General features: G+C 22.9%; 1 protein-coding gene across 5 annotated transcripts in view; it reads left to right on the top strand.

Moving 5' to 3' along the window:
* The window catches only part of LOC112596264 (rap guanine nucleotide exchange factor 4), a 229858-nt gene that overhangs the window by 125727 nt on the left and 76809 nt on the right, over positions 1-27322 (top strand). For all 5 annotated transcript variants that reach the window (XM_025341783.1, XM_025341782.1, XM_025341784.1 and 2 more), the window contains one exon: positions 966-1072. In XM_025341783.1, coding sequence (XP_025197568.1) covers positions 966-1072 — 107 coding nt within the window. The remainder of the gene's footprint in view (positions 1-965; positions 1073-27322) is intronic.

Here is a 27322-nt window from a genome sequence, read left to right on the forward strand (position 1 = left end):
AATACAATATTATTATACATATTTTTTAATAAATAGTCCTTACTCATTATAAACACTGAAAAATATAAAATAGCGTAATGGATCGTTTTAGGATTTCAAATGTCAACAACTCGTGGACGCTGTCATGCTGACCTCTATTCTGTGTGTAAAACACTTTCAGTTACGTTAAGTGCATCTGGGCGTATTGCTTTATAATATATTATATACGTATGTCAATTACTTAGGCACTTTGTGTATACGTATATAATATATATATACACTACTAGCGATTTCAAAGGATTTCTACGTCCTTTCCACGGGTTTCACTTAATATTTTTATACTCCATAGTGTGTATGTAAAATATTCTTTTCTTACATTGCATTATGTAAATTGTATATTTTATATAATTTATAAGAAGTGTGATTATTGTAAGTAAAAAATTTATCGCCCTAGCCAATTTTGGTTTTATTTTATAAATTTGAAGTAGTTTATCTTCACATTTAACTTATGTAATGTTAAAATACTTTAGACAATAAAATCCAAGAATAAACTATTCTTTCAGCATAATATATACAGATGATTATTTTTCAATGTGTTAGTGTTTAAAAAAACTTTCACAGTTGATATTCAAATAAATGATACAATTTTAAGTTATTGATTTTAATAATTTAATTAAATGTGTATTGCAATAATGATATCCATGTTTTAATATCATATTTTATCTATTATTCGCTCTATAATAAAGTTAAATAAATGGATGTTTTATAATGTATTAAATAATACAATATAATACAATAATTTAATATAAGTACAAATTCCACATTTTCTTATTTTTTATCAAATAACTTAGTAATAATATTGTTAAATTCATGTAGCACATTTGAATCTATATAGAACCAAAAAATGTTATTAATTTTTGTTCTCTAGGTTATTAAAAACCAACGATAAATTTTATCTAATAAATGTTTCATTTTTCTCGTTTCAGTGTACAGACAAGGTGAAATCGGGTCAAGTTGGTATGCTGTATTAGGTGGAAGTTTAGAAGCAAGACTTACGCATACCTCTCAAACCTCGTCAACTAACACTGACAAGGTTGGTGAAGAATAAAAATGGTTATTTTAGTTGTCTAATAAAAAAAATTATTGTAGTAGCTTAAAATGTATCGATGATTTATAATATTAATATAAATAAACAATCGTTTTGTGATCGCTATAATTAAAACTTAGTTAATGTTTTATTATACTCGTATTTACATGATAACTACTACCAATAACTATAATTTTTAAGTAACGACCAAACAGTGCTGTATAAACTATTTATTTATTTAGGGCATATTTATTATAGAGATTCATATGAGATAGATGGATTATTAGAAAAATAAATTATTTAAATCAAGATAAATTACTATTTATAAAATCTAAATCAATACTTTACTCAAATTATCTCCGTTCATTTTTATTTTACGGATGTGAAACATGATCGATCACAAAAGGTGACGCAAAAAAATTGATGACTTTTGAAGAAAAAAAAAATGAATCTTATCTTAGAAAATGGTAAACACAGAGTTAGAACCAATAAGGAAATATAAAAAATATACCGAATACCCAAGTTAATGCATATATAAGAGTCAAACATATGAAATGGGCTAGACATGTCTGAACGTCCAATGGGATATTAAACAGTAGTAACAGAAACAATAAACGAAAAAAGACCTAGACAGAGGTGGATAGATACAGACAAATCAGATGTAAAATAACGAGAATCAAAACTAGATGAAAATAAATACTGAGAAAATCATTGGGAAATATATGAAGCAGTAAAAGCCCTAAATGGATAATGGGTTATTAAAGCGAAATATAGACTACAGACATGGATTAGGTAGTAGATAGATTTCTCTAATGAAACATTGAACCTAAAAATATCAAATTGCTTAACAGGAAGGAAGCGAGCAGTTATTACAAATTAACAATTATGGGATTATACTTTATTGATAAATAAAATATAATATAAATAAATATAATTGTGTTAAAAATATGAATACAAATTTCTTGAATTTTTAAGAAATTTAAAAAGAAAATGCGTTTTTTAAATCTCACAATATTCATAGTTACTATTTTGTTCCTCTATAAATATATCTAATGATTTGGGACTGTCTTTAATAACCTGATATTAGTCAATTAAATAATTTCCACAAACTCAAGTTTCATCTCACCTGTTTGGAAGTTTTTCTTTTATATCCAATTATATCATTTTTTATTATTAGTTATTTTTAATATTTCTGTTAACATAATAGCATTTATTTGGTATTTTAAGGGCCTGTTTACTAGATGTTTGATATTGGACTTTCAAATGTTTATTTTGAGGTATGATATTTTCATTTAAAAATAAAATGTTGAGGTTATAAGCTTAATTTATCTTCTTTTATTAACATTCGGAAGGAGCTTTAAGTTTTATAGTCCTGTTAATCCCTTATTTAATTCGTTTTACTCCAGATCATTTGTCAACTTCTCTACTTCTTCCTTGTCAACATCAATTTAGCTTAATTCTAGTAATAATTATCGTACACGTTGAAGTTCCATATTATTTTGTTAGTGCTTTAGTGTTCAAAATGTTTTGGTTTAACGAAACTTAAATACTCGTAGAGTATTAAGGGATTTGTAAATGGATGTGACTATACAGTATGCAAGTTCTATTGTTGGAATTTCTGCATTATATTTCTCTATAGGGCTATTCTAGATGAGTTTTAGATTTTCTTTTTCAAATTTTGCCCATCCAAATTTACTGTAAGAACTCTCGACTGTCAGTTTTATTTCAAAGGCTCGTAGATAGATATAATTCTCATCTTAATGCGTTATTTTTTGTCCCACGATATTCATAATTAAGTTGCCTAATAATATACACCATTTTCATAAAAAAAAATCTTATGTATTATATTAATGTATTTGTGTTGGTATAGTTTTAGATTTTCATCATAATAATTCCATCTGTAAACTAAATAATGGTTAATCGTATTTCCAGAAAACATAATGACTCAAAATTGATTTCTTCATGTAACAATTAAACTAAATGCTATATTATTATTGTCCCTACAAATTATAATAACTTAAGGTGATAAAAACGAAAACATCGCCCCTGGTATAGTAGACTTATATTAACGATCATAGATTGGGCATTAGTTTGTGGCAAAATAAAGCCTCACTAAAATTTATAAATAATACACTTACTGGAAAATTTAAACTAATTGCATTTTTTACATAGTTTATGGGTAATTACTATCAAGAAAATTCTCATGTCTAAAAAAAGTATAAACTAGTTAAAAAAAATAAACTTAAGTTAATAAGTATTCACAATATCGTAAACAAATATTCAACACTCATTTATTATGAAGTGTTTAAATCAATATTATCTTTATTTAAACTGTATATTAAAAAATAAAACCCAGTAAAATAAATTTTAATACAACATATTTTTTAATACACTCTTGAAGATAATTTCATGATATAAGGTTAAATAAGAAAACAAATTATGATTTTAAATTTTCACAAGTTTTTTCAAATCTCAAAAAAAAAAAAAAAATATCAAAGCATACTACTAAAAATATTTCGACTACCTAGAAAAAATTAAATGTATTTATTTAATTTTTATTCAACATTTACGAAATATACATTTTAAGTTTTAACGCAATATCATAATAAATATTATAACGTTTAAAAATTGAAAAAATACAATAATGGATTTCTTGTAAATTTTTATTTTGCTTCATAACTTTCATAATCGAAGCTATCGAATTATGTGTTTTATGATGGAATGTAATATGATATATAAACAAATCACGTCTTACCTTAATTTTTTCATACATACAAATTCGCCCACTAAATTAAATCGTTTACTCGTCTGACATAAAATTTTATTCAAGGCTATTTGAATGCTGAATGGAAATATATATATACCTATATATTAAATAACATTTTTTACAAATTTATGACATGTAAATTACTTTTATAATTTGACTATCGTTTATTTTATTTAAAACAATACAACGCCAATATGTTTTCTTTTAATTCGGCAGAATCAAAAAAAATATTACAATTTGTAATAATATTGTAGAACTCTGATGAACTAATAACTTTTATGCAAAATAATATATCAGTTAAAATTATATTTAATAGAATAATGTTTGTGCAGCCGTGAACACGATATAGATAAATTATGTTTATATGTGTATGATAATAAACATATATACATATATAATTCTTACACTGGACGTTCAATATATTAATGAATTTGATCTCAAACGCATGACAACTATATACGTAGGTACAGAACCATATACGATCATGGAGACCTTTCTAAACTATACACGCACATATTATATATATTGTAAACACTCTGTCTATTTCAGTAGTGTAGTAGGTGCGTGCGAGTAATGTCATCGTAATACAAGCATCATGTGCAATTCGACCCGGTGTCAAGTTCCTCGTATTTATACCGGATGTATTTTGAGCTTCAGTATTTCCTATTGCCTTCCGCACTGGTTCGTTATTTCGCGAAAGAAATCGTTATTTATTATTCTACGACTTCATTATACAACCGTCTTACTTATATATATATATATATATATATATATATATATATATATATATATATTATAACAATAAAATCTGAAAAATCGTAGCGAATTCGACATTAACCCGTGGTAGTCGGATGCCACCTACGTATGAATCATCATTTTTAGTCTATATACGGCCATGACGATCATATTAGATTAAGATCGCACTCAAATTTATATTCTTCCAGAGATAATGAGATGAAATTTGTATTTACTGATATATGTATATATTTATAACTATATGATATTAAATGGATGTTCAATAAATAATATACTATTTGAAATACATTATTAGCGTGCAGGAAGAGGTGTAAATTAAAAGTATTTTTAACAAATAATCTATTCACAATCAGTAGATGTATGTTATTAAAATACTTCATCAACAATTATGATAATAGAATAATAATATAATGAAAACTTGATAGGTATTTTTATTAGATTTTAATAATTCATAGTATTACGATATGAAACGAAAAATAAATAACAACACAATTTCCTAATATATGACATAAATAAGCTTAACACCAATCCATTTACCAACGGGGCTTCTAAGACGTTTAGTTTACTGTTAATTTACGATTTATATCATCACCAATAAAACATTAATTTCAGAATTAGTCCAATGCGAGTGGAGGAGTGTAAGCGTCATTAAAAGTTTCGACATAAATTTCCAGCGGGAACCAACCCGTTCGAGTTATTTTATTGAAAATGACTTTTATCTGTTTTGTTTACAATATGTCAAACACTTTTTTTAAAACATTGATAACATTTTCAATAAAACACATTAATGAAAAATTATTTAACACAGGAATAATATTACAGAGAAAGTAAATATACTCTTATATACGAATAGGTAATTTTTAATTTACCGCGTATTTTTATTGCTTAATTTAATTTAATTTAATTTTTGCTGGTCAAATTATTATTATAAACGATGCAAATGAACGTTTCAAGATTATTTATTAGTATTCATCAAGTACAGAAATTAAATTTAAAGAAAGAGAATGCTGTACAACAGCTTGTGTAAAAGCAATTTAATTTAATGTACAATTATCATAATTTTCCTCATTTTAACTAAATGTTAATTATTTAACTATACTATTTCTACTCAAATTAATTTACCGTTATACAAATTTTGAATTTTAAACGAACATCTAAATTAAAGTTCTACTTTATAGTATTTATAGTTTTCAGGAAAATTAATTGAATTTTGTTAATTTGGTTATTGTTTATTACTTTTAAAGTTATAATCAAACTAAAAAAACAATATTCCTCTCAAAAACTATAATTTAAACTTTATTATGTTCTTTTTAAATAAAAAGAAAAAAAATAGAATCATAAAACCAATCTGACACAGTTCAACATTTCTAATTAACGTGAAATTGTATTACAATTTTAATTTTAATTAAAAAATTAAAATGTTAATCGCGTTATACAAATTATTAAAATCTATAAACAAACATTATTGATGAAATCGAATTTATTTTGTGTTATTTATGATTATACATTTTAAATTGATAGACAAAAATAGATTATTATTCATCAAATTAAAATAATTAATATTCCATTACTACGCTTGGCTCATCTAAATTTTAAACTTAATTAATTAAAAGTATTATTATAATTTATTAATAAATTTAAATGACATGTCGATTATAACTATTTATAAACTTAAGTTTTATTATTCAAAATTGAAAATGTACACAAACCTACGCATTTTTCTATATTGTAATTAAATATAAATAAAATATACTGATATTTTAAAATTAAAACTTGATTTATTACTATATGTAATGTGATAATAATGAATCAATAAATAACGTCCTTTAATAGTAAATGTGAAAATATTTCAATTTTACTAACGAAAAATACATCAAATATAACCTTTTTCAATATTAGTATTAACATGATGCGAGATAGGTCACAGGACCACATTAAGAGTATTATTTTTTTTTCAATAATTATTAAGTATCTATGTCTACTTTTTTTCATACTTTCAGAAGAAGTGCATTTTAAAGTAAATCAAAAAATCATGCCCATGCAATAAATATTCTATTTTACGAGTAATGTTTTATCCTTTAACGATATATTTTTGAATATTTTATTGATGAAACGGATCGTTAAAGCATAGCGTTCCCGGTAAATTATGTTCATACAGTGATGCTGGGAAACTTACACATTTTTTAGTTTGATAAAGAGTTTGGCCGGCTGTCCATCAAATATTTAGTCCCTGCGAGAATTGAATTTACTGTATCTCAATTCTTACGTGCGTGAGAAACAGTGGTCGTTGGCTATGGTGTACGGTTCTTCACAATAAAGCGGTTAACTGTTTAACAGAACGAGATATTTTTATGACATTTATTTTTATACTTACAGGCCAACGTTAATGGTCTGTTTGTGCAACGTAACTGTCTGGTGCGATTGTTTTGGTCAACACAATGTTTGATATATAGTAGCTGTAAATAAAACCCTGCGTGGCTTAAACTAACGAAATCAATTTTTCGAGTTTTCCGAATTTCAATATTTGGAAAATATTTTCGTTTTTTTTTTTTTATCCTACAAGCAAAATAAAATTAAAATAACCTGAGAAAATCATTATAAAACTATGTCGATTGCTATAACTGTATTGATTACGACAAGTTTATCAAAATATACGATTTTTTAATACAAATATGTTTAATGTTTACCTATAGATACCTAACTACTGACAATTTTATACTATAAATTAAAAATTGAGCTGCTTTTACTGATATCTGAATTGATACATTAAATATTATTGTGTCCTACATTTTCATAATCATAAATACCTAAATTCAATAATATTATGACATCAAACACGTGGCACTTTGAAAAAATTATATTTTTATTATTCATTGGCACTTAACGTTATTTTTATAAAAGCATTTAAATTTACATTTCATACTTGTGTATTTTAATTATTACTATTAGTTTACTTTTTAGCTTTGCGATTCAGAATATTAAATAAATGAATTAAAATAAAAATATATATATATAAATAATTTTGTATACATTTGACTTTTGTTTGTTTTATTACAAAATGTGATTGTTAATACGAATTAATTTTAGAACCAAAGCAATATCCTATTTGTTATAGTGTAGAGAAGACTAAATAGCGTTTTAATTTATATTGTTTTTGTATTTGATTTATACACGGAAATAATTTCAATAACGACTTTATCAATGATAAACATATGCGTTTCCAGAATAAACACTGATGATAGATGATAATTTCAAAACATCCGTAAAGTATATCTATTTTGAATTTTAAATTATAATTTGTTGAGCATGAAAGACAGGGAAAGAGAGATAAGTATTTAAGAGCCAACAAAAATCTGAAGAACAATATACCCTTCTAAGTGAAGCTTAGCTTAAGCTAATATAACTGTGTAATATTGCATATTATACATGTAATTACCGACGGTTTATTTTTATAGTGTATATTTTATTATTAATCATGTTTTAATATATTTCTTTTACGTATATTCATTAAAACCCATAGAATATAATATGTATCTAATGATAATTGATTGTTTAAACTAAAACATTTAGTTTCATTGTTAATTTTTTAATGTGTCTAAAAAAGTTGATCATTCACATTTTACAAAAACTGAAACGTAAAAATAAATAAACGTTTTTTTTTTTTATAATTTTTATTTATCATTTATTTCAATATTTTTAATAATGCAACATATTTACTGTATTTGTATAATGTATTTTATTGTATTCATTAAAAAATATTGCTTTCGTGGCTTTTTATTAATTAAAATACATAATTTTAGCAAATAATGGAATAGAAATGTCAATTTAAAATAAATTAAGTTAGTATATTTACTTAATGTGTTAGCACTGGAATACGATCATTTCAAGAATTCAAAAAATTAAAACTTTTATTATAAGTAAGTTATAAGTAATTTTTTGTTTACTAGACTTTATAATTTTAAGTTAAATAATCTTTTCATTTATTATGATGAAGAAACGGCATCTATATCAATCGTCCCAATATTTTATAATTTTAGTTTTATTGTTGATTGAGTTGGTGTTTTATGAACTTATGCACTTATTTTTTCATGATAGACACTGAACAATCATAATTTTCTATAGTATTATTTCTTTAAACACAAAAATTAGAACCATGCATATTTTAAAATATATCAGTTTTCAATAACAAAAAATTCGTTTATTTTTCTCATCTCGATGTTTTATAATGAAATCATAAGTGGGCTTGTTAAAACTTAATAGTTAACAAACATGATACATTTCAATTTTTTTTTTCTAATGTAATTTATATCCTTTTTTGTTAATCGCTGTATTATTTCATGTCAAGATTAAAAGATTAAAATATTAAAAACAAATTACAAAATATGTTATTATTCGCTTATATGTAAGTTAATTAAGCATTTAGACTTTGATAAAAAATTGAACATAAAAATGAGATAATATGTTACTTTAGATAACATTATTAAATATTAATAAATAACAATTGATTACCGTACATTTTTCAATATACCCATTTATTACTGAACATTCTGTGGAATATCAGATAAATGTAATGTTCCCGGAGATTTCCCAACTCTATACACTATATTATCTTAGATAAAGTAATAAAAATTACCACGGACCAAATGTTTTATCGAAGCAGATCTTATTATATTTACAGTCGATCGTAATTAATTTATTTATAGAATACTATTGTGGTGACACATTTGTGTGATTGTATTGTGTTATGTGTCTTCATATAACACTTCACAACTTGTTGCCTTTATCGATAATTATTGAAATTCAGATTTTATCCAAATCAAATATTCAGTTATTTTTTATTCAAATTGAGAAATTTATTTTTTTGATAATTATTTGTATTGTTTTGTTTTTGAAGTAATCACTTTTACGCGTTTTAATATAATATGTGTATATAACTTTATTTTTTTTTTTTTTTAACTGGTGTTTCGATATACTAATATTGGTATACGTCATAGGCCAATATATTATTATTGACTCCAGGAAGGTTATGCATTTATATAGAATGATAATGATGAAATTACTATAGTCCAAAACCCTGAAAATGGCAAAACAACTTCCGTCCCGGGGCGCCAAAATCAAACTATATACACCGTTGAATAAATTGAAATTGGAAACATAGGATTATTTCACATTGAATATGAATGATTTTATTAATGAACGGGGTTTAACTATATAACCAGATGAATTATGATATATATACAGTCATTTAAAAGCTGGTTACAATTTGTTAATAAAATGTCATTTTAACTGAATTCATAAAAATATATATACATGTACATATTATAACATTGAGCAAAAACGGTTACCTATGAGATTATGATTAATCTGCAATGATTAAAAATTATAAAAAATAACAACTTTATCTAAAATTTAAAATTTATAAATTTAAATAAAATATTATATATACATAAATTGAAAGTATTAATAACGTGGGTATTCAAATATTTCTTTATCACTATTTTATTAATACACGTACACACGTATAAAATGTCTGATAGAATATCAAGACTTTGTGAAACACTTACAAATGCTTTTCAGTCACGGTTAACAATATTTTACACAATATATTACGCTGACAAACATAATTTCAGTGCACTCAAGTCGACAATTTCGACGTAATTTAATAATTTAATTTTAAAAACAAACTTTGTCATTCCATATGCGGGTGCGCTGTACGCATGTGTAATATAAATTATTATATTCATCTATGAGACTATGAATATTTATGCAACACCAAGCAATTTTTAATTACTTCACATTATATTACTATAAATGTACGGTATTATAACCTGAGAAAGTTTACAATATATTTGTATTTGTAGTTGTCTATTCTTAGTTTGTATAGTATGTTATCTGCATATCACACGTTCATATAATGCAACAATATTTTTTAGTAGTTATTAGATACTTATAAAACAATGTAACAAATTTCGGTATTGTATATTATGTTAAATATTAATATGTATACATTTATTAACCTGCATTAAACAGATCATAATATCGTATATATTTTTATCACCTCCACTACTAAATTGTATTTGATATGAATATAAAATATGCAATAAAAAATAGTATTGAGTAATGTTCTTGATTATTGTAAATATAATTATACGTTAATAAAATTAAAAATATAATTCTTTTTAGGATATTGATTGATAAAAATTAATTTCCAAACATTAAAATATGTTTCTTTTTTTTTTTATGATTAAGAATAAAACTTGTAATATCAGTTTAATGTATTATTTTAATAATTATAGGCTGGATTTAAAAATCTTAAAACTGAGAAAACCTTTTTTTTAATAATAAATAAAAATCCATAGTAATTTAACGCATATTGCTTTTAAAATGACCAACATTTTGTATAGGTATGCAACTATGCAAAAGACAGAAGAATAACAATTCAACTTTTGACATGTTTAGCGATTCATTTTAAATAAAATAACAATAATAATACAAAAACAAAAACAAAACATCAACATTAGAAACAGTATGACAACCTGGAAATGAATGTGACTGCGATATATTTATCTCTAACTTATCAATTAATTTATGTATGTTATTTGTTTGTTCAGATGAGAAGTAATTAAACATTATCAAATCAAATATTATGGTAACAATATTTCTTATATTTTAAGTTTTTACTAAAATATTGAAAAAAGTATGTACCAAAAATTATTAAAATTTTATGGTATATGATTTAGCGTTACATTAAGATAACTAAAAACAGAGTTCATAAAAACCGGATAAGTTAGAATTATAAATGCACAATTGATAATATCCAGTATTAGATATTTTGACATTCATTATCTCTAGTGTTCATATTTTAATAACATATTTAAACACGATTTCAGTCTCGTTAGACACTGTATTAATTAAAATATCGTATGTGCACCAACGTATGATCAATCAATTTTTTTTTTCTAAGCCTTAATGTACTAGATTTTTTTACAAAGAATACTTGAGAGTCAAATCACTCAAATTATTGAAGTATAATGAATAAAAAAAATATAAAAAATAAAGTAAACCATTAATACTTAAAACCATTATTATGTATTATATTGGTAAAGAGACGTCACAATAAATACACCCTCAAGCAAAGAAAATCTAACAATTTAAAGTCTCATAATAATTAATATTTCATATAAATATAAAAAAATAAAAATAAAAAGCATCGTGGATAATAAATAACCTCCATTGAAAGTAAAATGAGACAAAGTTCACTAACTTTTTTTAATGAATAATAAATAATAATTAATTTTCACAGCCTTTGAATTATATTTAACAAAAAATTGGGATTAATACGATATATCTATTACATATTTTTACTTCAATAATACTAAATATACAATGTACAGTTTAACAAATTCCTCAAATTTAAGATACACGAATCAGAGATAATCTTATTTTCTTTTATCTGTAATATATTAATTTAATGTTTAAATAAACTAAAAATTTAAGCATGTTTCTGGTATTGGAGATTTTATAAATTTTATTAAAAGACAAAAATATTTTATTTAAAATATATATATATATATTTTTTTATCAACTATAGAAGCAAAGATGGACGCGATTATGTAGATTAAAATTATAATTCATTCATTGTGATATTTTAAATCTTTTATATAGGACTTCAACCGAATTTCTTGCAAAATATTATGATTGTACCATTCAATACCAATGTAAACATTAAGGCAACCTTTTAATCTAACTGAAAAAAAAAACATTATTCACATAATATATCTAACGCGGAAGAAAATCTTCGCAGTGAAAAACTAGGGAAGTGATAACGAAGAAAACTTTGGAAAACTTATTTATTAAAGTTTGTACTAAAAAAGTTGTATAAATATGTTATGTGATAATTTAATCTTGGAAATTAATCATTGGTGGTATTTAGTGAGAGCGGGGTTAGGGAAATGTTAACATCCATAAAAATAATTAAAGCTCTCCTCACCCACAAAAATAAAAATAAAAATAAATTATGAATAATATTAATTGGCTTATTTAACGTTAAAGAATTCTAAAATTAATTTTAACTATTAAAATGTAATCTAATTTCCGCTTAGGTTAATCTATCTACCAGATAAATATTCTAGATTTGAAATCTTGTTAGTAATATTGAGAATACAAGACAATATAATATAATAATATTATTTTATTGACCTTTTATTTCTTGAAAATCTCTATGAATATTTTTTGGTAAATAAAATAAATAATAATTAAAATGTGTTAATATATTGAGTTATATTTTTACTAAATTAGTCAAGTCAATACTGAGGTATGGAATTAAATTAATACTATAATGTGATTATCTATTGTTGATAAATAACAAATACTATTTACCAATAAATAATATTCTAGTTTAAATATAATTAATATATAATGAAAGTTAATAATTAAATTTGCCTTACTCTTTAAGTTAAGAATAATAATATTTTAATGGTACTATGTACTCGTCGATATATATTTGATTGCGCATTTCAGTAATTATATAATTATATATTTTATAAACAATCTAATAATGTATAATATAATTTTTTAAATAATTTCAAACAAATCGTTTTTATTGTGTTTTACAATTAACTGTATAACATTCATACAATTATGCAAATATTTTAGTTCTATAATAAGATTTAAACCATTCAAACCATTATTATTTTACAATAAAACATGACTACATATTAAAATGTATTATACTTATACTTATTACCTAGTTATAACTTCATAACTAATAATATACATTAGTTTCACACTCGTGAGTAATAATTATATAGATAGACACGGCGTCATCCGTGAAATATTGTATGACTTTATTGTGGATATTGTGGTGAAACCGATGTAGTGTTATTATTTCGTGAACATCGTAATAGTGTACACGAAAATGCTTTACCACCAGTAATTCACATTCGTAGGTATTATACTTTGTTTGACTGTCTCATCATACATTGTTATAAGTAAACCGATTTCACGCGTCAAAATACAACATTACCAGTGGACAATGAAAATAATTCAAAATATTCTGTTACTTATTCAATAATACTTCTAAGCTCACAAATACAACGTGTGGAGTTTTATTTCAAACATTTTTTTTCCATCAACATACGTTACAACCATAGATCATTAAACTTAAATTTTAGATTTATGGTTACATATTGACATATTGTATAAATGTTTAAATAAAAATGTCTACGATTTTTATATAATATATTAATATTCAAGAATGTGATATATATATATATATATAGATTAAAAAAAATAATGCGTTTAAGTTAATTATTTTCATTGAAGTTAACGAATGTTACATTTATGAATTTATTGGCGTTTATAATTCTTATACAACAATGACAACCAAGTAGTTTTTCAATGTTTATTATGTAGCTGATACTGACATTTTTTCCGTAATGAATTTTATTTGATTAATTTAGTTTTTATGTTGAACTAACAGAATGGTATTGATACAGTTAAAATGAAAATAGGATTGTTGAAATAAGTAGTATGGAGATAATGTAATACATAATAAGAAAAAAATATAAAAATAAAAAATGAAATTTAATATTGAATTTTCCGTGAAAAGACAAGTTCAAAATTGCACAATTCAGACAATTGTCAATTCTAAAACAAATCAATTCTACTTTTCTCATCTAAACTTTGAATTTGCGATATAATATACCCTCGGGCTTTAATTTTTTGTTGTAGAAAGTACTCATGTACTTTTAGGATCTCAAAATAATATTAATATAATTATTTATCAAAATACATCTGATAGAAAATGTTTAATATTTTTTTTCAGAGAATCGTCAAAATAAATTGTATACATTAAGCTAACTGAAATTTATACCGAAAATAACCATTATTTTATATGATAAATATAAATTACTTTGTTCTTTTATTGATTTAAAAACATTTTTTTTTTTTTTACATGATATTTTTAAAAGTTTTATTAATATACTGTTATATCTTATATGTATATGTATTTACTATTTATGAAGAATTGAAGAACCATATATTATATGTTATAACTATTAAAATATAGGTACATAATAATAGATTATAGTGAATTTAAAAAAGTATCTTTTTATAAATATTGATATATAATAACTGATTATTATTTCATGAAATATGATACATTTCCTATTATGGACATTTTATACCTCAAATTTTCGTAAAAATGGTTTGACATGTAAAACTAGGGGTTTCATCCATCAAATATAACTTATAAGTATTTACTTTGAATACCAGTATAAAATTCTGACAGACGTCTGAATTTCGGCCAGCAACAAATTGGCATTATTTTTTTTGAATTTTCTAACGCATATTTTTTATGATAACATTTTCAAAAAAAATACTATGCAAAAGTCTTTTGTAAAAAAAAAAAAGAAAAAATTGTTTTGAGTAAAATACAAAACGAGTTCTATTATTTGATTATTTTAGAATAAAGTACTATTTCACCTAAGTTTAAATCAATACCTAGTGAGAAATTAATTAATTTTTTTTTTTTTTAACATCTGTTTTTTTTTTGGATCATAAATTAATATTTATAAGGTAAAAAAAAAAAAAATAATAATAATAATAATAAAATAAAAACTAACCAGAAAAAGAAATTGTGGTTCAGATTATTTCAATGTAAAGGTGATTTATTTGACCGTCGTGTTTAATTATTTTCAGTACCTCCCATGGGGAGTCGCAAAATAAATATGTCTGATAATAATTTAATAGCTTTTAGGGGGGGTCTTTGCCATAAATATGTATATTATGTTCAATATTAAACTAAGGTTTCCACGTACTCTTTTGTATATTTTTATTGAGTTTGAATTGTTATTAATCTATTTTGATCAATTCCCATGGTCGTAAAAAATAAAGTTTTCATCATGATAGTAACTATACAAAATAATATACATTATACACCTGTGTAACATCACTATCGATTTTAATAATAATTGGGTACAAAAATATAATTTGAATTACATTTGAAATCAATTTATTATTAATCTTGATTAAGTAAAAAAATAAGTATAAAGAACATTTTCAGATTGATAAAATGTGTAACACGAATTTTTCAGTCATATATTTGAACCATTGATTTTAGAATAAACTTAATAAATAATATTCAAAAATCAATGATTTAAATACAATTTATTATAAAATTTTGAAAATCGACTCCTAAATTATTAATTTCCAACAAAAATATACGAACTAAAAAAAAGTATTAAACTTAAAGGACATTTTAATTTAAAATCGTAGTTATTTAAAATTATTTATCTGAAATAAACATTGTTAATATGAATGCTGTCAAAAGATTTATTTAATAAGCGAATAAATAATGTTAAATATCTCCATATTAGTAAAAGTAAACAATACTTAGTAAAAAATAAATAAATAATTAAATCAAGTCTTTATTTATTATTATTATTATTATTATTACAAATATTTAGTAGTACCTTATTTATTGATTATTTACAAACATTAATCTTATCTTATAAAAAAAGGTGAGATAAAAAAAAAATAATAAAATAAAATTAAGGACTGTCAATTTTGTATTTTATTTTAGATAAAAACAAGTGTTTTACCACTCATTACTAAAGGTAAAATAAAATAAAATTTTCGTTTATGATTAATATTAAATCGAATAACCTATGTACATTTTAATTTTTAATTTTTATCGATATCCAGTTTTCTGTTTTTGTAGGTTTAGTGATTAAATGAAATACCGCAGTCCATATTATAATAACATTTATCACGCTAATGGATCGTTTTAATGAAGATAATATTAAAACAGTCAATGAGGTTTTACTAGCGATTATTTTGAATTTTTTTTTTAAATATCTTTTTCTTTTATACTTTTATATCAGACTTACCAATAAATACATGAACTAAGCTATACTATTTTTTATACAGTCAAAATAATTGTGTACCTTCAAAGAAAGTATAAAATATAAATGTTCTGTTTCACATTTTTGTCTTTAAGCAATTACAGTATTTTTTTTTTTTATTAATTTATACCAAAACACATTAATTGTATAGATTAAAGAATATTGCTTAAAATATAACATACAGTAAACCTATATAATATTTTTAGGGCATAGGTGCGTGCAGCGTTACTTTTGGACTATTTTAAATCGTATTTATTAAATAAAAATATGGTTATTATTTCAAAAGAAACCAAATGCTCTTATATGTATCTATACATTTTAAATATTTCAATATCATAGTTTTTATTTATTTGGATTGTACAACACAATTTCACACATCTCTCAATAAACTTTTAATGCAACATAATTAAATAAAGTTTAAATACTCCATGATATTTATTTCTATTTTGTTTAAATGTTTTTTTATAATATAACTATGATAACATGGTTTCTTGGGTAAATAATGTAATCAAGACATTGTTGACGTTGCTCGGTGGTTATATTTTGTCGGTATCTTAAAATTATTTCTTAATATTTTTTGAAACTTTATTTATAATAAAATATTTATTTTATTATAAATAAGAATTGGTCAAACTTTGAATTTTATACTCTAAAAAAATAGCTTCTTCTAGATTGATATGCATCAAATATGTACCTATCTATAAAAATATAATGTCTTGCTTAGATTCTATATTTTAAAATATACATTTATTTAAAAATATTTAATATTTATATTAAGCATTAAATTTTGTATGAAAACAAGTACGAGTAATTTGATACTTTTAAAAATGTTGTCTATAAGACTAACAAAACAAGTTAAAATTATATGCACTATTGCTACTTAGACTAATGTACCCACTAGCTGAGATGTTATAGCAGATATAAAAATACATCGAAAACACGCATATTATTATAATACCACACTACCCGATAAAAAAAAAAAAATTAATACGAATAACAAGCGATATTCCCTTTTACTTTATTTTAATCAATAATTTAGACGTTAGTTAAACATTGCATATATATATATATATATACTATATCCTAGCTATATTCAGGTCATTTGAACATGGGTAGGTAATTTATACAATTCATCCGAATGATGACAGATTAATCGTTAATATTGTTAATTGTATGAACGGTGTGTTAATATTCTGGATTATAATACGAGGAAACCGCAATGATGTGTACTGTTTGTTTCTCATCTGTATTCGTTATTTGATAAAAGCTTAGAAATTACTAAAATATGTATATTTATATATATACTACATAGTTAAAGATTGAGTATAGATTGAAGACAATTATAAATCAATAATTACAATAATTCTATTTAACTAAGTTCGACATTAATTCTGTAAACATAAAGAACTTCCTTTTTAAAGAATTTAATATATTATAAATCTTTAATAAAATCTAAGGAATAAAAATGTAATAAAAAAATGTACATAAAAATCCCATCAACCAATGCGTAATAATAACGATAATATAAATTATATATATTAACAAATGATTTTTTTTTTCATATAAAAATAATATAATAGTAATCGATAAATAAAAAATACGTGTATTGTGTATACAGTAAAGTTTCGAAAATAACACCACAATTCACATGTATATTTTTGTTTGAAAATCCATCTGTGTTCTCAATAGTTTAATATAATATTTCTTTAACCATCCGACCGTGCAATAAATTATAATCTTTTTTATGATAATAATAATTCAAAATTGTATTAAATTGTATAAATATAATTTTCAATAAACGATGAAAAATTACAAAACACAAAAGGAAAGTAAAATAAACCTTAAAAATATTGAGACTTCCAGTGATATACAATTATAAAACTACTAAAAATAAATTTTGATAACTTGAAAACGCGTAAAAATGAAAATAAAAATCAACATAATTAATAGAAAAAAAAAATCTGTTTTAATATATAACTAAAAAAAAAAAGAATACAATTTGAGTTGCCATGTATAGCATTTAAGTGAGTTTTTTTTTTTTTTTGTACCATTCAATTATACATAATTATGATATTTAATAAACGTACATTTATATAAACATTTATTAAGAATAATAAAACAAATATTTTCATAAGTGTAAATAAGTACTTAAAATTCTAAATTTTAAGAAAAATTAACCATGATATAAATAACATAAAAAATATATAAACACACACACACACACACACACACACACATATATATATATATATATATATATTATGATTTAAATAACATCGTACACATTTGAAAAACAAATGAATGTAAAATTAATTTATACTAGAAATTATTCTAAAAATACAAAATAAAATATGTGTTTATAATATTCTAAATTACTGAATCATGGAACAAATGTGTATCTTGCTTTTTGTTTAGCACTGTATACGATTAAAAGAAAAAAAATGTAAGTCGTTGATGTCTTATTCTTTTAATATTAATTATATAACTGTATAGTTAGCTTTAAAATTAATCAGAGCTATATGCACAACATAATTAAATAATTATAGTTATCCTTACTATTATTAATTTTTTTTTTATATATATAATATATAAAACAGCAGTATAGTTACTATTCAACTACCTATGCCATTTAATTAATTTTAGCACTTATTAATTATAAAAAATGTACATCCTACGTACAAAGTTTGTATACAAACTAGCTTCATGTATTCAAAACAACTAAATCATTTTAATCAAAATTATTATACCTATAAGTTAATTATAAATATTATGTATTCCTATACTAAACATTTTTTTTTTTTTTTAATTAATATAAGTAATAAATTAAATTAAAAGTATCATTTTTATAAATATGTGCTTAATAAAAGTCTTTAACGTAAGCTTATGTGCATAATAAATATATTATAGAATAGTATTGGCTTAAAATTATTTTGTGTGATCTATATTTTAATATTCCTCAATTCGTTACATTTTGTATCAAATAATTTATTTATATTTCTTTGATAATTTTTCATTTATAAAATGCACTTGAAATTGAAGTTTACAAAACTCCTCAGATATATCAAATAAATAGTATACATATACAGATATTTAAACTAACGGTTGATAAAAAAATGTATTGTGTTTGACATATTAAAAATATCCTATATTGATTTTAATATAATTTTACTATGGACATTTCTACAATATGACAAGTGTGTAAAGCATAGGCATTATGGTTGATATGTATTTATTTTATTGAAGGAAAATTGCTATGATCAAGTGAATATTTCAACCAATTGTGCTTAAGGTTAGTGTTTACGTCTGTTTGCATTTATTTATTTATTTATTAAAAAAAATCAAAATTATTTGTTAATTTACACAAATACGATAACATTCTTAGAGTACATAAAATTTAAAAAAAAATCATAAAAAATATTTTCATGAAAATAAAAAAAAAATATAAAAATAACACATAAGATTTTATACAGACGAATTAAATCCGAAGAAGAAGTTAGTATGAGGTAACCTGAAAAACTCAATGTCAATCTCACAGAAAAAAAAAATGCATGAACACTGCTTTGAATAGCCACTGAATCTACTGCTATTTTAAAGCAATGTATTTCGAACTTGATAGAGAAATATCTTTTAATTCTTGGCAACGCCCTAAGGATATTAACCAGTCTACAAAATAATTTTAATATCAGAGAAATATCCATTGTAGTAAATGTAAATAGTTCAATAAATACATATAATAAAACAGTCTATCTTTTATGGATCTTTGGCTAGAATAATATATATATAGAAATGAAAATACAGACAAAGGTATAAAAAAAAAAAAATCATAAAAACATTTACAAAAAATATAAAAAGACAAATATAATATTATGCTGACATGAAAAATATCTGCTTGCTAAAATAGGCCAAATGATACACAACGTGCAGACAACAAAACTGTCAACTAAATTTTATTAAAATAATTATATATAATTGGTCTATAAATTAAAAAAAAAAGTATAAAATACTAAATTATATAAATAGTTAATAACATGACTATACAAAGTTAATACATAAATACGTTATGACCAAAAAAAGAACCTCTAACGGGTAACCTGAAAAATTTTCATTAACTTAGAATGAAAAAAAAAAAAAGGTCAATTTGTCAACAATACGAGACACCTAATTGTAAATAATAATTTTTATTAACTTGACAATATATTACATTCAAAAAGATAATTTAATCATACTATCTACCTAATATCATTATAGTTTCCGATACTTTTAAGTGTGATAAAACAAACATTTTGTATGGATTATCTTTTCCTTTCACAATGTTTTTGTTTTCATCAACAATTATAAATAATATCTATAATTTCAATTAATGAAATAAGTTGTTTACATATTTTTATTTTTTTCTATCATATTTCTTGTAAAAACATATTTTAATATCATGGCATTTTAAAATTGGTAATTTAGATGTATAAATTTTCATTAGAAATATATACCTATAATTTATATGGTAAACCGAACAAAAATATATTTGGATGACAATAGATAATGAGAAACAATAATAATTTAATTAATTAAACATGCAACAAGAGAAGTAAATGGTATGTATGCATTTTCCATATGAAATAAAAAAAAAACTATTTTTTGAGTGATGGCTCTGAACGGTTATATTTCACTTTAGTGAAAGAAATTTTCATAAAAAAGTAAAATTATAGTAATCATATTACATTTCTTGTGATTTAAAATGATTTGTTTTGTTTTAATTTATTTTAAAATTTTAGATTTTAATTTTTCTTTAAAACTTTTATTGTATTTTTAATATATATGCATTTACTAAAATAATACATTTTATATTTATTTTATTCTAAAGTTGTTAAGATCTACTTAAATGGTTGACTTAATTAGTTGAATTTACTAGCTAATCACCTGTAAATTCATTTGTTGCTTAAAAAATAGAACTAATACCACATTTACTATGTATTAAATACTTGATTCTCTCTTGTGAATAAAGTTGACGATCGGACCCTACTTTATTCGCTACACGTTGCACATCATACTCCCTGACTAATGAAATTGCTTTGGGTGAAATCGACATTGCTCTCAAGAAATTTCTAGTATGCTTTCAACTGGTAGCAGCAAATACAGTCATGTTAGTATATACGCACAATCGGACTAGTCGCTACATGCTTATTCAACCAAAACTTTTTATCCTTAAAATGTTGCCTTTGAATTGTGCACTTTTTTTTTATTAAACATTTATCCATGGTAATTAGAATCATTGAGAATCATAAGAAATTTAGTACATTTTAAAATCAAAATAACAGATAAATTATTATTTTGTATTAAACGTCTTGAAAATTGTAAATTTTACTCTGTACTAATGTTAAAGAATTGATATTAACTGTTAAAACAATTTGTTAAACAACTTTCGATGATTTAATTTATAGTCGATAACGATCGTAGGGGTAATATATTATTTCTAATGCCTAATTATACTAACAATCTAACTAATAACGTCGTTACATTTCATATTATGTTTCTTTTTAATTTTATCACGACATTTTCAATTTATATTATACATTATAATATAGTATTGAATATTTTAAAATTTGAGAAACATATTGTGTATATTTTGTGATACTAATAATTGAATGTAAACCATAATGAGTATGTACTACACTTACTAGTCACTACTATATATACATCCTTAACATATTGATGCATTTTTTACAACTTGTAGTTGTATGATAGAACCATATTTTTCATTACGATTCACGTTAGAAAGAAAATAATATTATTTGCCAGAAAATAACGATTTTATATTTTTAATCGTTCAATATTTTATTTTTACATAAAACCATTTTTAATTGTTATGGTATCGTTTAATTATTACGATTGGAGTAATGTAATAAATTATATTATAATTTAAATAGCACCAGCAGATAATACACGTAAGTTTTGTTATATTGAGGAACATTAGTAAGCCGGTACAATATAACACTTACCTACACCATTTTGTGTTATTTTTCAGCATAAAATAGGTATATCAAAAGTAAAAGGCTGTTTGAATTAATTTCGAATATATATAAACATATATCATAATACACTGTATGAATAACATTATTATGTGTACACGTCGTTTCAATAACAAGCAGAGAATAATGTTTTGTCACTGCAGCGATTCTGTAAAACACTTGTTTTACATCATGGAAATATTGTCTTCAGGCGTACTTTATCATTACGTTCCGTTTTACTGTATCTTAATTGCTTTTCGACATTTATACATATTAGAAAAAGACGCCATTGTATTATAATATTATTGCATTTCATACTTTTTTCTCGGAATAATGTGATAAAAAACTTTTCATAATGTTTTACTTTATAATTATCAGTATACCTATACATTTTAGTTTTCGGTGTTCTACGTTTTTACGTGGTATACGAGTGTTAAAAAAAATAAAGCGTTAATTTATATTATATAATATTATAAATGTTGATTATTGTTACTATTATTTGTGTAGTATACTGAAATTCGTTTCCCGTGAAACTGGCTGACTCTCTTCGACTGTCAATCGTTTTTGAAAACTTCCAAAAGGCCATGGGTTTTTTATAGCTTGAATTCGTTATTTCATTTTTTTATCTATAAAAATGGGTTCATATATAAGTTTAAATAGTTTTTGAAGTATTTTCCAATATATTGTGACCAAATTTTTGTATTTCATAGATATTATTGCTTCACGAGAGATGTATCGAGATTATGCAACATCCAATACAGTTTTAAAAAATTCAAGGTATTTTCATATAAAAGTCAACCAAACAGGTGGAAAAGACGTTAAGAAAAACTGTACTTATATTTAAAATACTATAACTAAGTTTAAATAATAGTTATTCATCGGGTATTTGATAAAATTATATTAAACTATGCTTATTGAAACGTACAATTATAATTATCTACATAATGGCATTATTGTTGAACGTTTGTATTGATAATGTAAACTCGTTGTTCGAAAATGTTATATTGTATTATAATAATAATTAATGTGTGACTCAAAACATATTACCAAAGTCCAAAATCAAAGTTTGATCGATTACGCGGAAAGGTTGTTTTGTCTTTATAAAATACATCAAGTCAGTCACTTTCGGGCATTATTGTTACTTATTCAATATCAATCAAGTGGACAGAAATTGCCTCACTCTGACTAAAAACATAATTCATTGTGAAATTCGTTGATGGATAGTATCCAAAAGCGATTTTGTTTACATTGTGCTTAGATGAACGACATAAAAATACAACGATAATAATATTATGATAATCTTTGAATATGTTTTTGCCGTGATAAATAATGGTAATTATATTTTTATTTTAATAATTTAATTAATTGTGAACTTAAATTTATGGAAAAATGTATATAATTTTTACAATATAATATTCTGACTTATTTAGATATATCAGAACTTGTCAGTCTTTTTATTATTATTATTATTATTTCTACCATTAAAAGATTGAATTAATAAAATTATATATATATATTCCTGGAAATATATTATTATTATATGAACTAATTTATTTGTTTTATTTTTTTTTTTGATAACATTTATAATTTTATAAACAAAAAATTGAAAATTTAATTCAAGTTTATTTTTAACGAAAAAACATCGTTCACTATTTTATTTTTATTTTTTTTTCATATGCATTTTCAGTATTATAAATAAAATACTTAAATATCTGCTAAATTTCTTATCTAGTTAAAAATATTCAATTTTTTTTATTTTTTTAAAATACAATGATTTAAGTATGAATGCATTGTAATATAAATATCCAATATCGGCGTGCTCTTGCATTGTAGCCAGTGAAATCCTTTTTTTTTTGTTATCATCATATCTTTTATACCTTTTTTTTTTTAGAAATTAAATATTTTTAATGTGTAAAATAAAGTTTTACGTTGTCATCAAAAATTGTGTAAAATCCTTCAAATTATAGCAACCTTTATTTTGAAATTATATAAACTAAAATCAAAAATTGGGAAATTAAAGATTAAGTTTAAGTTCTACTCAATTCTTACTATAGAGTTTTTGTGCCTTAATTATATATATATATATATATATATATATACTTATATTTAAAATTCATATTAATAATTGTTTAAAAAAATTAATAAATTTATTAAAAACGGAACTAAATTAAAGTAAGTATTGTGTTCAATATTTTTTTAGGGTTAAATATCAATATATTTAAGATTTTTAAGTTGATGATATACTGAAAATTTTTTAAAAATGTTCTGTTTATGTCGTACAAATGTAAAAAAATATATGAATTTGTGTTCAAAAAACAAATTTATTGTTATAAGCTTTAATGTAGTTTTAATTCACTTATCATAAAACTTAAATTTAAGAACAGTATATGTCTTTGTGCATTAAATCATTTAATATATCTTAATTTTAAAGCTAGTTTTAAGAATTTTTAAATTGTAATAATACATTTAAATTACCATACAATATCACATACTATAACTCACTTAAAAATTTCGTAAAAACGAGCTTACGTTTTTATCTTAAAGATTAATAATAGATTACTTTAATAGTCTAATGTTAATGCTAACAACACAAAATTATTTTTGCTGAACAACAATTTGTTTTTCTGTACGTTTATAAGGTAGAGAAAACACATGAATGTTCTTTTAAACTTTTCTTATGTATAAAGTTGCAAAAAGTAACATTTTAGGTCATACATTCATGCATTACATGTTTTGAAGTTTTCCTAGAAATACTAGTAAAAAGTATGAGACATGAAAATATCAGCAATACTTTTAGATATAAATACTCGGTATTCAGTATTATTTGTTTCGTTTTCGTCATAATACTCGTAATAGGAATAAACTACTGCGTAGCTCCGTTTAAAACTGTATCTGCTATATAAATTATCTCTAACTCAAAAATAAAAATACATTTTGTTCAAACAGATGTGTTATATATTTTGCATTTCAATTAATATACATCAACTTCAATACGTTTTGATGATTGAACCAAAATGTAACACTTACTTTAATTTGAATAATCCTCAATTGATAACTATTTTGTTATGATATACTATTACTTATTGGCTATGACTTATACTGAAGAAATAGAAAAAAATACCACGAATTCTTATTTATATAATTTATTGTTCTGCGATGCGCTTGAGGATAAATATTTTAAATTATGTATATATATTCAAAACTATTTATTTATTTATTAACTTTTTTTTTTTTTTTTTTTTGAAACGGTTGTCTAAAATTTCACGTAAAGGACAAGATGAGTAACTTTTGATGATTTCTCGTCTCATAAGTTTCATTGAATCAATAAGTATTATGGAAATAATGAGAATTCAATTTCAGATATAGCAATATCTACTTGTGTCAAAAAACTGTCAAATCGTTTATAGAGCTGTTTACAATCAACTCGACTTTGGAAGCTTTTTATTTTTATCCGATGACGATATCGTTGGGTTATATTATTTGTGTATACACTTCGCAATAACCTCTTTAATAGATCAAACTATATGCGTGAATTTTTGTGATTGTATACTATTGACTCGAAGTATGTTATTTATTTTAATTTAATAACAAAAATATATTAATTATCTATTGATACATAATTTAAGTACTCGTGTATCTAGTATTATTTATTATAAGTAAAATTTATTTTTAATTTTTTACAACATATAATTATATAACATAATTTTTTCAGATTGTATTTAACAGATTATGATAAATTAAACCTATTGCTAAATAGCCTAACTTATTACAACTCAATTATAACAAGTCTAATAATTCTACCAAAATTATTATTAATTAATTTTCTTAAAACATGATAATATAAAAAAGTTATTATAATATAACCTATCGCAATTTTAATAAATAGACTGGAATTATATGTTGTCAAGTCGGTTTGTTGTCAAATGATAGGTTCCAAAATAAGTAAAACTCCTTTTTATAAATCAATATTTACTTATGGTTATGAGAAAAATTGTATTAAAAAAACACGTCAAATACACTGCTCATAATTCGGCTTAATTTTACATAAGTATATACGAATATCGATGCTTAAATTTGTTTATTCCAACTGAATACATTTTAAATCCAATACATTGTTTTATAATTATAATACACCATCCATTACGTGGTTTGTTATCGTCCAACTGAACATTGAAAAAGCTTTTATTGTTTATAGTAAGGTTTAGGTATACATTTTCTCGTTCAAGTCTAATCGGCCATAATTTTACTAACTGAAAAGTACATTTTTTCCCTCCGTTTTGTTACATGAAATGACCTTTTTAATTAAACAACCCACCAACGAAGGAACAAACTGTAACATAATTAATATACGTATATTTGTGTGTATGTGTGTTTTCATAGATCAGTATAAAAACGGTCACCCAGACTCTCCTAGCTCATTGCGTTGGTAAATAAATTGTTATAATGTAATTGTTTGGGATTTGTCTTTTACGTGTTTTATACTCGTACATGGATGTAATTTTATTTATTAGCCCATCAACCACGATTTCACTTACTACTTCCAAACTTCTTCAAAGTTATACGCCTACGCACCTTATTCGCTGGCCATCATATTTTCTGATGAGTGAAATTGCTTTGTGTGGCTAACATTATTTCTAGTGTGCAATCGACTGCTTTCGGTGGTATTTTAACATTTACCGTTATTATTTTTTATAATATAATGTTATCATGGTTATACAGGTTATTGATTCACATAGCATTTTCATCCTATTTTTTTCTTAAATAACCGTTATTTAAAATTTGATTTTTAGAATTTTAAAATCATTTTTTTTTTTTTAAATCGGTG

The sequence above is a fragment of the Melanaphis sacchari genome, unplaced genomic scaffold, assembly GCF_002803265.2.
Source record: "Melanaphis sacchari strain LSU unplaced genomic scaffold, SCAv2.0 Contig31_pilon_pilon, whole genome shotgun sequence".
NCBI lineage: Eukaryota > Metazoa > Arthropoda > Insecta > Hemiptera > Aphididae > Melanaphis > Melanaphis sacchari.